General features: G+C 32.5%; 1 protein-coding gene across 1 annotated transcript in view; it reads right to left on the reverse strand.

Annotated features, from left to right (window-relative positions):
• Positions 1-15759, reverse strand: part of LOC132731753 (transient receptor potential cation channel subfamily M member 3-like) — a 99180-nt gene that overhangs the window by 48496 nt on the left and 34925 nt on the right. Inside the window, exons 5-10 of the mRNA XM_060718003.1 lie at positions 14890-15014; positions 12321-12492; positions 9739-9922; positions 5068-5191; positions 3571-3640; positions 1818-1918 (exon numbers count right to left, since the gene is read on the reverse strand). Coding sequence (XP_060573986.1) covers positions 1818-1918; positions 3571-3640; positions 5068-5191; positions 9739-9922; positions 12321-12492; positions 14890-15014 — 776 coding nt within the window. The remainder of the gene's footprint in view (positions 1-1817; positions 1919-3570; positions 3641-5067; positions 5192-9738; positions 9923-12320; positions 12493-14889; positions 15015-15759) is intronic.

Raw genomic sequence — 15759 nt, forward strand, 5'->3', positions numbered from 1 at the left:
AAACAGCCATTTTTCACAAAATGGACATGGAGTAATGGGTTAATGTTTGTATTCTATACAACCTAAGCCTTATTGTTCAAATTATATTCTGCTTGCAACCATTCATACATGATAATATTACCTGTCAAAAAAATTTCTAACTTATAATGAATTCATTTTTTTCTGTTTCTTCTATATCTATTTTTTTAAAAATCTCAAGTCTTTATATCATGAATATTGAAAGTGCAATGAATATAGGGAAAAAAAAAACACCCTAAAAAAAACATGATGAATATTTAAAGCACCATGAATATTTGTTGTCTTACATGAAACAAAATTATTAACAGTATAAAATATATTTTTCACCAGATGAGATGAGATATAGACTGATAAGAAACCTTGTGAAACTGTAACCATAACAAACTTTCCTATAGTCATAACAAAAACACATCTTAGGGATGTCATTTTAAAATTCATATGCAATTTTCGTAATAAAATTATCACAAAGTTTCCCTTTATATCCTATAAAGATGCCATTAAATTATCAGGAAAAGTCCTAAAATACATTGTATCTTTTATTATTGACAACAGCAAAACAGCACTGTCATCGCACATCTGGTCACGTGTGATTCCTATAAAGTCAACAGTCTGGTTAGAATGTTAAAGGCTGATTAAAGCCCCCAATATTGATCATACAGTTGATCTATCTTTTGCCTTTTGCAATGAGTAAATTTATCATGACTTACATTGTAATATTCTCTAAAGAAGACAAATTACCATTACCAAATTATTACACATTTGATCCCACTTACTTCACATGAGAAAAATTATTGTCTGCCATGCTCTAAATATTCATGTATAATATTCAAGCATAATAAAACACAGGTTTGCATTAATTTTTCTTTGCAGGAAAAATGATTCATGTTTTGAGGCTTAAAAGGCCTCTAACTAACTTGATTTTAGCACTTCAGCAATATTCTTTGTTAAATCTCTTTGAGAAATTACCTAGGGAATATAAAAACAATTATGCCATACCATGGTTTTTGAAAATAAATAGAGGATATGTAATGAGTGTAGGTTCAATACTTAATTTATTGAACATATGGCGGGCATAATAATTTCTTTTTCATAGAGTTAATAAATATAATAATGATGCTACATGAATATAATATTTGTACCCAATATATGAACTGTTTTCTTTCATTGATGCACAGAAATGTCATGCTAACATTTTATACTATGTTTGTATAATGCATATAACATTAAAACAAAATACCTGCATGGCCAGGCATTATTGTTAATAAGGAGTCTCTACAGAAGTGATAACGCTGTATATTTCACTACTTGCAAAGTTATATCATATCATTTAAAATAACAAAAAATATTCAAAGAAAAACTGTAGCAGGTAAAGTTATTCTTGCATATCAGACTGGCGTTTCCGTGAGTTTTACCCATGCCGGAAATTTCATCTGGCATGGGGGGTTCCAGATGAGTGGCGTGCTGTACAATGGTACGATTAGGATGACGTCATTTTACAGTTATGAATGAAGTTGTAATTCATACGCTGTTGTAAGAAAGTAGTTACGGTTGTAATGATATAAATTTTCATTGAAAATAAAGATAAAGAATTTAAAGTATAACGGAATATGGTAGAATATGCAAGAAAAAATATCTGACATATGTTTGCGGCTCGGATCGGAATATCCGTCCCTCGGTCACCTGCCCATGGGAAGTAACTCGGCAAGCCTCGTTTCCGTCCAATGGGCGGGTCACCTCGGGACAGATATTCCAATCTGAACCGCAAAATATGACAGATATTATTAATCTCAAACACTCACAGGCCATTCTTGTCCATAAACAAAAATATGGCTTCTTGCAATGTCCACTCTGTCCCAGGTCAATGCTAAACTAAGTTGATCTGGGGCACTAGCATTTGTACCTGAAATATAGAGAAATATTCATTAGTTTTTCTTTGGAAATTACACAAAACACATTCGGAAATAAATAAATTTAAAGTCAATAGTGTGACTTTTCAAGCTTTACTGGCAATAATTGAATGGTAATAACCCTATGAAGTCTATGGATCTAATGGTTCTCTAGTTATGAGCAGAAACTGTTTTAACATTCAAGGTCACTGTGAATTTGACCTTTACGCACTGTGTCCCAAAACAACACGGAGCAGTATAAAAATCTGATATTTTTAGCCTCTTTTGACCTCACCCCATGACCTGAAAACTTTCCATAGGGTAAAGTTCACATTTTATTGTAGTGACCATGAGACTTTAAAACATTAACCCTAAACAATGGTTGAAAGTTCACAAAAGGTACCTAGTATATAAAATTTCCTACATATTGTCAATAGATGAAGGTAAGGAAAAGAAAAGTATAATACAAGGAAAGGTTTAAGGATGGATGAAGAAACTGGTATTTCATCTCCCATCATAATTCTTGTTACATTAAGATGTCCATTCTGTTCGTCAGGCGAAATATGCCACTTGATCTACAGCAAGGAATTTAGTGTCCCATTACATATTGCCATAACATCAAAATTAATTTTCTTAAACATTTACTACATCTACATATTTTATACATGTGTTTCTGCACTTTTATTTTAATGTTGTTGATGTTTTTTTATTAATTTCAAGGAGTTTTCAGTGAAAGTTTTATTGCTAATGTCAATAAATAAAGTAGTAAGTAGAAATTAATTTCCAAACAAGAGTTACAGTCTGAGCTTGATTTAATCCAAACAAGAGATGATTTCCCAATAAGATAATGCAATGTCAGTAAGACGTCTTAAATATTTCAATTTTATTAAGCTTGCCTGTCATCGGAAGTTTTTCCCCTGATGGCTGCTTATATTGTCTGCAATGTTATTGCTAAATCGATGGTATAAGTAACCTTTCTTGCCATAAGATGGCTGGCTGAAGGTTTCAAACTGTTAAATCGGTCTATGGACGACAATATTCTTTGATTACATTAACACAGCTTAGTGAAGTATGCTCAGCAGTTAAAGTGTCAACTGTCTCGGAAGATGTCTGATCTATATCTAGTACCTACAGACTCGGTTGTTTCGTGAAAAACAAGTTTCATTTAGGAGCTATGGAAATGTTTTATACAGAAGTACAGTTTCAGCAATACAGTCTAGGGAATAATGAGAACAATTTTTAACATGCTACAAACACAAGAATCATCTTATACAACTAATTTCATTTTTCTTTAACTATAAAATTTGACAAAACCATCAAAATCATGTTATTTAGAGTTTTGTTATGTTGTTTTTCTTTGTATATTATTGTTTTTCTTTTCATAATTGTTTTTTCTTTGTATAATTGTGCAACTACAACTTAAGGTGTTTCTTTAAGAAAAGCTAAGTATTGGTATCAAGTGTTTGCTTTTGCTTTTAAAGATTTAAGTATAACCATTAACATCATATGGCTACTCTGTCACGTTTGCAAAAAAAACCAACGACAATCCTAATGGTACCTCTCGGAGCATTTATTGCAGCTCAAGAACAACTACAGGTCTAAATGTTTACTCAAAACATAGAGAGCTAGCCCTAGAACTGAAATGTAAGTGATAATCATACACTACCTTTAAGTAATGCTGTAAGTATTGCTAAATCAATATCCTGAGCTCCTTCACCCATTCGGAACACTGTGATCTGAAATTACAATTAGCATACTGCCTTGAACTTTAACCACATAAACAATATGAGCCGCGTCATGACAAAACCAACATAGTGGGTTTGCGACCAGCATGGATCCAGACCAGCCTGCGCATCCGTTAAGAACTATTCAAGTTATCTCCCACATAATATAAAGGGCATTTAAAAAGAACTAGGAATGTGTCCAAAGGACATGGACGCCTCTATATTCCACTTTTTCTTCCAGTCTACATATGGACAGTATGAAGAACTAAGTCAGGCATAAGACAGTTTCATCTATTCTCAACCTAACTTGTACAGTCTAACTTGCCCATGCGACCACGTGTATTAAGCGACTTTTGTCTTAAACGACCACTTTAAATTCCCCCCGATCATTTTCTCTCTATATCTTTAATGTATTAAGCGACTTTTGCTCAACGCGACCAGCGACCGCTAATTAGTCACCTAATTGACATCAATCTTTTCATTAAACGACCACTTTTACCTGTCAAGTAATTGTGTTTTTAGAGAACGCCACCTCGTTTTGTCACAAGTGTCAGCAATCAAAACACAACAATAAACGTGTGAAAAACTCTATTTCCCATACCGTATTAGCGTTTGCAAATGAAGTAAAGTATACGCGTGACGTGTATTATCCAATAATATCGGATAAACAATGCAACGCTCCGCCCATACTGAGATGGTGTATACGCTTCGCTTGTTGACATTTACACTGCATTGAATTGACCTTGAACTTGATCAGCCATTAAATTAATCGTAACAAATAGATGTAGTTTGTTTATTTCAAATGAAAAAATGCACAACAGCAAACATCTTCACTAATAGGGTTTTCGTGTTGGAGACAATGAAAAACAACGGTGAAGTTAAAAAATTCTGGAAAAATGTCAAACATGTACGTAATGGATCAAAACTTATTTTGTCAATAAATATCAGAACGTTATTTTTACATTTGCATCCGTTTAGATTATCGGAGCGTACTTATTATAAAAATGAAGTTGAAAAACAATCCCATCGAATAAAAAAGATGTCATTTATAAATTTTGACTTTTACATCATGCTGGCTGTCTTAAGAGACCGTTTCATTAAGCGACCGTTTTTGGTGTTTCCCTTGCCCGGTCGCTTAATACACGTTTGACTGTATATTCTACCAAGGTATTCCATATCAACTTAGTACCTATTTCTGTAACAATAGCAAGTCATAGAAAGAAAATGAAAGTATATTTGCTGCATATTGCCCTCAATTCATATACAAAGGTTTATCATCATATCATATACAGAATCTGACTTTTATTTATCACAGTGTAATATGATAGGAGGAAAATTGCTTTTGATTTGAAATCAGTCAGAGATAATTGTAAAACATGTTTGGTGTTTGAATTACATAAATATCATATAATATCCTCATTCAAATGAAATACAATTACCAGTTCTCTTTTCTTCACACAAAGCATGAGTTCTATAAATAGTTTTTCTGCCTGCTCCTGGGTGTACTGGAATGTTTTCTGTATTGTTAATATCAGTTGGTCTCGTAAACTCTCTGGCATTGTTCTAAATTAAACAAGAGAAAAAAAATTCATATAAAAAATGAAATGTTTTTGCATGACCATTCTCAGTTGTTGATAATAAAACAACTGTTACACCAAAACTTTTGTGCAGAATTAAGATACAATTATCGGAACACATTTAGTTTAGCGAACCCTGGAAGATAAACCATGTAGGCACAGTTGCCACCCCTGCTTTATTACATGTTAATATTCAAAACTATGACCAAATTCAGAATAACACTTAGAAACAGAATAAAAAGCATAATTACACAGTAGCATGTACACTAATTTAGTTCTAGGGTCTACTAAACTAGATTTTAACTCAATTATCTACATTGAAAACTGAAAGACAAACATCTGAAACAATCAGAAGATCCAGTATATCATTCTATGTCAGACATATATTATGGCACATGTCAATTTAGTTTCTTCCTGGAGACAAGATATTAATGCAAGCATCTATAAACTATCATTTTCTACTTCTATTCTATAGCATATATATATATATTTATAGATCACATTACCAGACATATGCTTATACAACCATTTCATATATTCTGCTGACTCACCAAAAGAAAAAACACCCAAGGAAACTGATACAAATCATTGTTCACAACGGGACTCGACATTATGTGCAACGTTTTTAAAAAGAATAGGATTTTTTCATAAAACTTTCACCATGATGTTCTATCAAAGTGTGGTATACTGTACAAAAAATAACACACAGTACTTTGGTACTCACAGCTTTCAAGCTACCCCTATGTTAGCTCCAAATAGCTTTGTTTGTTAAATGTTTACTGGCTAACTATTCGGTCATTATAATGCTATGAAGACATCAAAACTGTTTACTACTTTTTAATTGTAGCTCTCTGTGGCTAACAAAGAAGGATTGAAATGTTCTAATCAAGACTGAGGTAACCGTTGTCCACTGACAGACAGATCTGACAATAGCTTGGAGAGCTAGTCACAAACAAATCAATCAATGCTTGAGAATAAAAAATCATGTCAATACAAAGCACATACAGTAGTCTAGTTAAAATAATACCACATTCAGCCTTTCTATTTGACAGACAAAAAATCTCAGTAAATATGAAAGGATAAATTTATAGCATGACGATGGCAAACATCTACCATGTTTGTCTTTCTCCGGCAACAAATCAATGAAAACAGCATGCCAACTTTATTTTATAATGACTATTCTTTCACAATGAATTATTTCCATGTCTATCAAAGGATGACAAAAATACACTTCAAATGCTTTTAAATGTCTACTGGTTTATTGATCTTAAAGAATATACGAGCCGTGTCACGACAAAACCAACATAATGGGTTTGCGACCAGCATGGATCCAGACCAGCCTGCGCATCCCCAGTCTGATCAGGATCCATGCTGTCCGCTTACAAACCCTATTACAAGTAGAGAAGCTGATAGCGAACAGCATGGATCCTGATCAGACTGCGCGGATGCACAGGCTGGTCTGGATCCATGCTGGTCGCAAACCCATTATGTTGGTTTTGTAATGGCGCGGCTCATACAGTTAAAACATTTCCTTCCACAAAACCTCTCCTGAAATAATCTAACTACAATTTGTTTAATATGACATACAAATAAATGCACAAGCTAAAATCATTATATTAAAATCAAATGAATGAAAAATATTTTCATAAACATAGTAAATGAATTAAATTTTAAACAGTGCATTTTCTCCAATGTTTGCTTGTGATAGAACTTTTCCATGTTTATTGGCAACCTTCCAGAATCTGACATGTTTTCCATTTACATGTATTAACCAAATTTTATCAACCTAGTTTGTATATTTCTTTTGTTACTTCCAAGATCAACCTTTCAAGACTAAAACATTTTGATTTCTTTTGTTACTATAGTAACCAAAACACATGACAATGCTGTTCACGTAATCTACATCTCGACACCTATTCACATGACCCATGTAAGTGACAGAAGGATAGAATGCTGTCAGACAGAGGCCAAACCTATAGTCATCTTTATAATAAACTAAAAGACTAATAAAGGACTTATAAAAACATAGAAATAGTTCTTAATTGTATAAAAACAGAATGAAAAGAGTTTTCAAATTCTTTTTGTTATAATTTTATGGTGTAAAATTTCTTGCTGAAGGAAACAAAGGCTTGTCTCTTTAGGTAACTAGTCTGACACATTAACCACTCGGCCACGCTGCCACACTTACAACAGAACTATTGACCTCTGTAAACTAGCACAATACTTCCACATATAAAAGAATCCAAAATCCCTGGCGGGATTCAAATCCATAGTGGTGACAAGCAAGTGGTTTGAAGATGGTGGTCTTAACCACTTGGCAACTGATGCCCCCTATTTAAGTCAAGGTACAGAAACCTGAGCAGACCTATAAAACTCCCATTTTCAAATAAAAAACATAACAACCAATAACAAACAAACCAAAAATACTCCAACCCTGATTTCAATTAATTGAGGAAATAAGATGTCTATTGATGTAAAAACTGTTTTATAATTGGCCTTTATGTTGGTGAAATATTAACAAGAAACATGGCAATGCCATGAAACCAGGTTTTCAATTATCACCATTGTAGATAAATATGTTGTATTTGAAATACAAATACAAGCAACAAACAATGTAACTATGTGCAATGTAAAACATGAATAATGTAGGAGGAATTGCCACTGAAGAAGTGTTCACTATAATATTATGTATAAGGAAAAAAACAAAGGGCCATAATTAGGTCAAAAACTATCCAATCACAAAACCCCGACAATATGTGCCAGGGTGCTTGATGACAAAGCTTCTGTGAAAGTTTGAACAAAATCCGTTGAGAAATGTAGGACGAGTTCAGCACAGAAGAATTTGTTCACTATAATTATATTGATAATTCTTTATAATGAAAAACAAGTTACAAAGTAGACATGAAATAATATATCATATCTTTTTTAAATTACCTCCAAAGATGATATGACCTTTGACTGCCAAATCAAGTTAAAATCATGTAAACAGGATTTTCAATGTTAATGTCACTGTGACCTTGACCTTGGAGCCAGCCATGCAGAACATGCGTTCTGCACGTCATCTTGATGTGGTAAACATTTGTCTGAAGGTTCATCAAAATTCTTCAAAGGGTTGAAGAGTTACAGAGCGGACAGGATTTTCAATGTTAATGTCACTGTGACCTTGACCTTGTAGCCAGCCATGCGGAACATGCGTTCTGCACGTCATCTTGTCGTGGTAAACATTTGTCTAAAGTTTCATCAAAATTCTTCAAAGGGTTGAAGAGTTACAGAGCGGACACAATTTCAAGTTAAAATCATGTAAACAGGATTTTCAATGTTAATGTCACTGTGACCTTGACCTTGGAGCCAGCCATGCGGAACATGCGTTCTGCACGTCATCTTGATGTGGTAAACATTTGTCTGAAGTTTCATCAAAATTCTTCAAAGGGTTGAAGAGTTACAGAGCGGACAGGATTTTCAATGTTAATGTCACTGTGACCTTGACCTTGGAGCCAGCCATGCGGAACATGCGTTCTGCACGTCATCTTGATGTGGTAAACATTTGTCTGAAGTTTCATCAAAATTCTTCAAAGGGTTGAAGAGTTACAGAGCGGACACAATTTCAAGTTAAAATCATGTAAACAGGATTTTCAATGTTAATGTCACTGTGACCTTGACCTTGGAGCCAGCCATGCGGAACATGCGTTCTGCACGTCATCTTGATGTGGTAAACATTTGTCTGAAGTTTCATCAAAATTCTTCAAAGGGTTGAAGAGTTACAGAGCGGACAGGATTTTCAATGTTAATGTCACTGTGACCTTGACCTTGGAGCCAGCCATGCGGAACATGCGTTCTGCACGTCATCTTGATGTGGTAAACATTTGTCTGAAGTTTCATCAAAATTCTTCAAAGGGTTGAAGAGTTACAGAGCGGACACAATTTCGTTTGACGCCCATCCGCCCATCCGCCCATCTGCCCATCCGCCCATCCGCCCATCCGCCCGCCATACCCCAATCTAATAACCAGGATTTTCAAAATTGAAAACCTGGTTAATAAATAGGAATGTCACTTTTCCTGAATTAGAGAGAAAATCAATTGATTAACATGCTAAGAAATTAGTTTTCAAGCTCCTTCAATCCGTTATGATAACACCATGATTGATCTCAATGTCTTAATTACATTGAGCGGATTAAAAACGTTAAAGTGATGAGAAACTTCATAGAGAAACATGGTTAATTATTCTAACAGTGCCATGCAAATATTTTTTTATCTGTCTGTAAGACCTAATGTTTATTCAAAAGTCAAAGATAATTGAAAAGTCAAAGATAAGTTATATTGTGTGCAATGTAATTGTTAACTAGACTGTATGTCAAGCCTTGTCTTGCCTTTTTTTAGATCAATAGAGTTAAGCATCATGTTTTAAACCTAACTTCTTTCAGACACCTCTCAAACATTAATCTTGTTATTCCAGTTGAAATAGTACCACATCAAACTCGCAATCTCTAAATTTGTAATACAATAGATACTGAAACAAAACAAAGATTAAATTACCCGTCTTCGAGACTATATTTATGTGTAAACGCCAGTAAATCTGCAGCTCTGCCACTCCCATCACACACCACAACTGGTACTGGGGGCGAGTCTGTCACGTATTCTAGCACTGATCGTATTGTGTTAGCTCCACCTTCTAATACTACACATATCACTGGTACACCACGCCCCTTTACTCCATTTGCTGAAATATATATACAGTTAAACAATTAAAAGGTAGCTAAAAATAAATTCTTGCTGAAATTAAAAAATATTTTTCAAGGCATGCCAGTTTTTCGAAACATAGTAATATTTAGCATAATGGTTCATTTGTGTGCAGTAAACCAAATTAAACATATTGATATCATGCTTAAATCTGGAAAAAGTTCTTGACACTTGTATTGGTCACACTTGAGCCCATTTCTTAAAACTAACCAGTACTAAAATGCTGTGTAAGGAATCAAGCTTGTGACCCAAGAAGAGCTTAAACCATGAAATGTCTAGTTTGTAAAAGACACAGAAATTAAATTCATCTTTATACTTCCCATACTAACCTTTTTGTACTTTCTTGTATTTGAACTTGTACAACTGTTTACATTATTTTATGTATACTATATGGCTATAATGTTGTTATAACAATTTTGCAAATAAAATGTTGCTGTTGTTGTATTGCATGTTCAATACATGCATGTATAAGCAACTGGCCACTGCTACATTTAGCCAAAGAAACAACTCTTATTATGTAGCTTCAATTATTCAATTATTATGCTTGAATGGAGAACTATAATGTATCATTATCAAATAGATTTTGCTCTATGCATAAAGCTACATGACTCCAGTAAAACAAAGTTTAGAAAAAGAAAACTGTCCAAAAGTTAAAGTGTTAAAAAACTGTAAATAATATTCACAATCCATGAAAACTTCACATGAAATATTCACAATGCAATACAGTTGACTCCTCAGAATTCCCAAACGACTCAAAATTACGTGTCCAAACATGTCAAATTTTGAAATACTGAGACTCCAGATATGTGGAAAGGAAATTTTTGTCTCATTAAATTTAAACAAATTTCCTTCTAAATTAAAGTTGAACTGTTAAAATCAGCAGACATGACGACATTGTGATATGACATCAAGGTGAGGTATCTTTGAGAGCAATGTTATGACTGTTTTTTGTTTTTTTTCTAACGGTGAAACTTGCAGACATTAATGCATACTTTCCATTCATGAAATTTGCAGTAATCAATGTGTACTTTTGGTTTAAGAGACTAAATGCTACTTTCATTTTTATCTGAAATTCACCTTCTTCCAGGTGTGTTGAATATTGTTTTTTCTATATATACCGGTATGTGATCGAGTATTTTTTAATTAATCTTTATGTATATCATTGAAAGTTTATTCAATTGATAATAATTGTGAGTGCTTGATATGAACATGTGCTAGATGTTTATCTGATCAAATTCTTATTAGTACATGTAGTAGTCACCCCCTTATCATTTATGAGTAGACTGACAACTTTGGACACTTAATCATTTATAAACATGAACAAAGGATGGCATCATTGAAGGACCACCTATTAACAAAAATTCTGTTTGTTTTCCAAATAAAATGCCCTGTTGCCAGGATTTTGTGACGCCAAGAGTCAATTGTGTATCAAATTCTTGTGAAATATTCATATAGTAAAATAAAATATTATTTTATGAAATATTCATACTGTTTTGCAACAGTTTTTTATGAGAATTTTTATGAGATATCCATATGGTAATATAGCAATTTCTTTATAAAATATTCATAAGATCATATAACAAGCATACCATTTTCATCTCAATATTTCCTACAGATATATAATGCAGTGATTTTTATCATATATATTTTTTTATATTCAAGGTTATTTGCGTTCAATGAAAGGCAGAGGCTTAAAATAATGCTAACTAAATTTACTTAATTTGTTCAAATGACAATATTTTTACTATCTTTCAACATTATCGAAAATTTGAATGTTCATGAATATAATAGAGACATCAACTATGTTTATATATATAAATATAGGATCTCAAATGAGTTGCCATATATAAAATTTTATTAAACAAGTTCAAGAAATTGTTCTAAAGCATTACAGGGGAAAATGATGCCATGACACTGCTGTATTAAACATATAAAGAAATATATAACACTTATTTTACATGGAAAACAAGCCACTTCATGTGATAAATACATATATCAAATAAAACAAAAGCTTCTGAAAATATGAATCAAATTGTTTTGTATATATGTAACTGTTTCAGATAATAAAACTGAAAGTCAGCAATGTGGTCGTGTTTCAGTGGGACTTTATACACAGTATGTTTAAGAAAGAGAAAATTATCAAACAATGGCAGTCTTGAAGTGTGTATCAGTACAGGAATTGTGAGTTATCACTGGTCCTAGCTGACCTTATATTATTTTTAAAAATGGACAGACATGTTTAAAAAGGTAGCTTTGTGTTAAAACACCAGACAAGTTCTAATCTCATCATAAGATAGAATGTCATGGCTAATTAATGAAACATGTATTTTATTATGAGGGACACATTGCTGACAACGGTACACTAAGACAGAAATTACTTATACAGATTTTTTGATGGGCGATGTATTTCTCCAATCGTTTCCGGAAGATAATTTCTCCGCCATATTTTCCCACAGTTCCATTATCAACCAGCAGGAAGTAGGAATGATTGTTGTTCAATACTGAATAGTTTGTCTTTGGCGAGGATACACAATGATATGGTACTATAACCTGAAATACAAAAACAACAAAATTTAATGGTACTTTAACCTGAAATACAAAAACAACAACATTCTATGGTACTTTAACCTGAAATACAAAAACAACAACATTCTATGGTACTTTAACCTGTAATACAAAAACAACAATATTCTATGGTACTATAACCTGTAATACAAAAACAACAATATTCTATGGTACTATAACCTGTAATACAAAAACAACAATATTCTATGGTACTATAATCTGTAATACAAAAACAACAATACTTTAAGGTACTATAACCTGTAATACAAAAACAACAACATTCTATGGTACTATAACCTGAAATACAAAAACAACAAAATTTAATGGTACTTTAACCTGAAATACAAAAACAACAACATTCTATGGTACTTTAACCTGAAATACAAAAACAACAACATTCTATGGTACTTTAACCTGAAATATGAAAACATCAACATTCTAATGCTATAGAAAAGGATTGCCCGTCTTGACAATAAGTTGCAGCAATAATGCAAGAAGTTCAAAAAGATGATATAATCCAGGAAAAAACACAATGCTACAGTTATGTGTCTTGGACATAAACTTACAATGTTCCCATATTTAAAGGGACTCCACTGAGGTTTTTTGACATGACGGGACTGGAAATAATTTTTTGAGATTATTACTCCATTTGATGTAGATCTATACTAATAAGGTATGTGCAAAATTTCAGATCATTAGCTCCCTTCGTTTTTCCAGAATAATTATTATAATAGTGAAAAATGACCCAAAATTGAAAAGCGTTTAAACGCTTTTCACTCAAATCGGACTGAGAATAGCACAAACATATGATTTTCAATGTATTTCTTGTATATTTCTTGGTTATATTTTATTTATATTTCTATTTTAAGTGCTCATGTCTATGTGAAAAATTAAAATTTTATGTTTGTAGGCTTATAAACCTCAGTGGAGTTCCTTTAAAGTTGTATTACCTAAAAACCTACTGTACGTAAAAATCAAAACGATCTTTTGAAGGGCATAAAAAATTTTATCTTACAAAGTTCCCATCAGTAAAGTTATACATGTATTCTGAAAATCTATTGTACGTAAAAATCAAAATGAACCTATGAAGGGCATTAAAATTTTAATCTCTCAAAGTTCCCATATTTAAAGTTGTATAACCTAAAAGCCTACTGTACGTAAAAATCAAAACGATCTTTTGAAGGGCATAAAAAATTTTATCTTACAAAGTTCCCATCAGTAAAGTTATACATGTATTCTGAAAATCTATTGTAAGTAAAAATCAAAATGAACCTATGAAGGGCATTAAAATTTTAATCTCTCAAAGTTCCCATATTTAAAGTTGTATTACCTAAAAGCCTACTGTACGTAAAAATCAAAACGATCTTTTGAAGGGCATAAAATATTTTATCTTACAAAGTTCCCATCAGTAAAGTTATACATGTATTCTGAAAATCTATTGTACGTAAAAATCAAAATGAACCTATGAAGGGCATTAAAATTTTAATCTCTCAAAGTTCCCATATTTAAAGTTGTATTACCTAAAAGCCTACTGTACGTAAAAATCAAAATGATCTTTTGAAGGGATTTAAAATTTTATCTCTCAAAGTTAAAGCAGTAATTATGACAGATCTCCGTTACCAGGAAAGCCAGGCCTGATACTCAAAGTTAATGAGATTCTTTACAGAAACACTATCAAAAATATTACATCATACTACAATGTAAAACAGAAAGCACATAAACTGGCATTGGTTAAATTAAGTAAGGGATGAAATATGACAGGGTAGAATTATTTATACTTTTTGGTATTCAGATTCTGTCTTCTCTGTTTTCAACTGAATTATATATTGGAAATTTTCATGCTTTATAGGAATATGAAATAAAGAGATTCTGTATATGCCTATTAAAACCCTCCTGCCAAATTTTCATAAATAAAAATAGAACAAAAGCCACTGCCTAGTGGGGGCCATGCTTGACTTTTTCTTATTTCTTTAACAGTTAAAAAAACTGTGAAATTACGATAATTTGACATTCAAGGTCAAGGTCATTGATGAGTGAAGGTCATAATCAATTTGGAAGGTCTTGTCCAAAAATTGTTGTGTCTAAGTATGAAAACAATCCATTAAGAAATAATAGATATCGACCAATTTTAAAGTTTCTAGACAGCAATGGCAACTATAACCTGACTGTAGCACAGCTCGAAATTTTTCTTTGAAAAAGTCGAGCTAATAAAGATGTTCCATAACAAAATATTTTACTACTAATTAGTAGAATCAGCAAAGATTATGAGAATGTGCCACCCACTTTGCTTGCAATAAGACATATTATTTTACCAATTATGGACAGACAAATGAAACCTGAATACACATTAATGCTCTGCTATTTTACAGTCTAGAAACTTACATCTTTTCCTACAAGGTCATCTTTGTTTTCCACAACTCCCCATGGAGCAATACCAATAGCAATGATTTTATTCTTTGCCTTGAGAGATCTATCACTTATAGCATCTCCTACATGTCTTGTCACACCTGAAAATAAAGTAACTTTCATTTTAATACACTGCTTGATGATATATACTTTTCAGATGCAATATATATAATGTAATGAATATACCACATATATTTAAGTAGTAGAAATAACCTGCACACAATTATAAGGTATGAACAATCACATAATTATGTTGATTTGGTAAAAATAACTGCACGTATTTATAAGGTATGAATAATCATACATATTTAAATGGTATAAATATTGCACATGCTTATATTGATATGAATAACATCAGGTACTTATATGGTATAAATAACTGAGACTATGATATAACAGTCCCCATAGCTCAATAGGTAGAGTTCTGCACTGTGAATTGGGCAACTTAGGTTTGATTCCCAGTTGGTATAGGGCACTTTTATTGTGATTGATCATGAAATCCTTATTTGGTCAATTACACTGTACATCTGCTCTGGTATGTACAGAAGTTATTTAAAGTTCCTAGCAAAAGTTATGATAACCAGTACTGGTAAACTGTTTAACAGCCTGCCCAGGGACGAAGTGGTGGCTGAATTGTGCTCTATTAAATTCAAAGTGGCTTAGTGCCATGATCAAGAGGGTAAACTTCCAACACCACCATAAAGACTATGACATTAGGTTCCAATAGCACATAAAATACCACCAATAAAATCAGAATTTCAATCAAAATATAAATAACATTTTTATTTTTTTCATAAAGTTGTCAGTATGGTATTAAAGGTGATATATAGGATGGAGATTAAAAGA

The sequence above is a fragment of the Ruditapes philippinarum genome, unplaced genomic scaffold (assembly GCF_026571515.1).
Source record: "Ruditapes philippinarum isolate M1 unplaced genomic scaffold, ASM2657151v2 ctg1640_1_1_1_1, whole genome shotgun sequence".
NCBI lineage: Eukaryota > Metazoa > Mollusca > Bivalvia > Venerida > Veneridae > Ruditapes > Ruditapes philippinarum.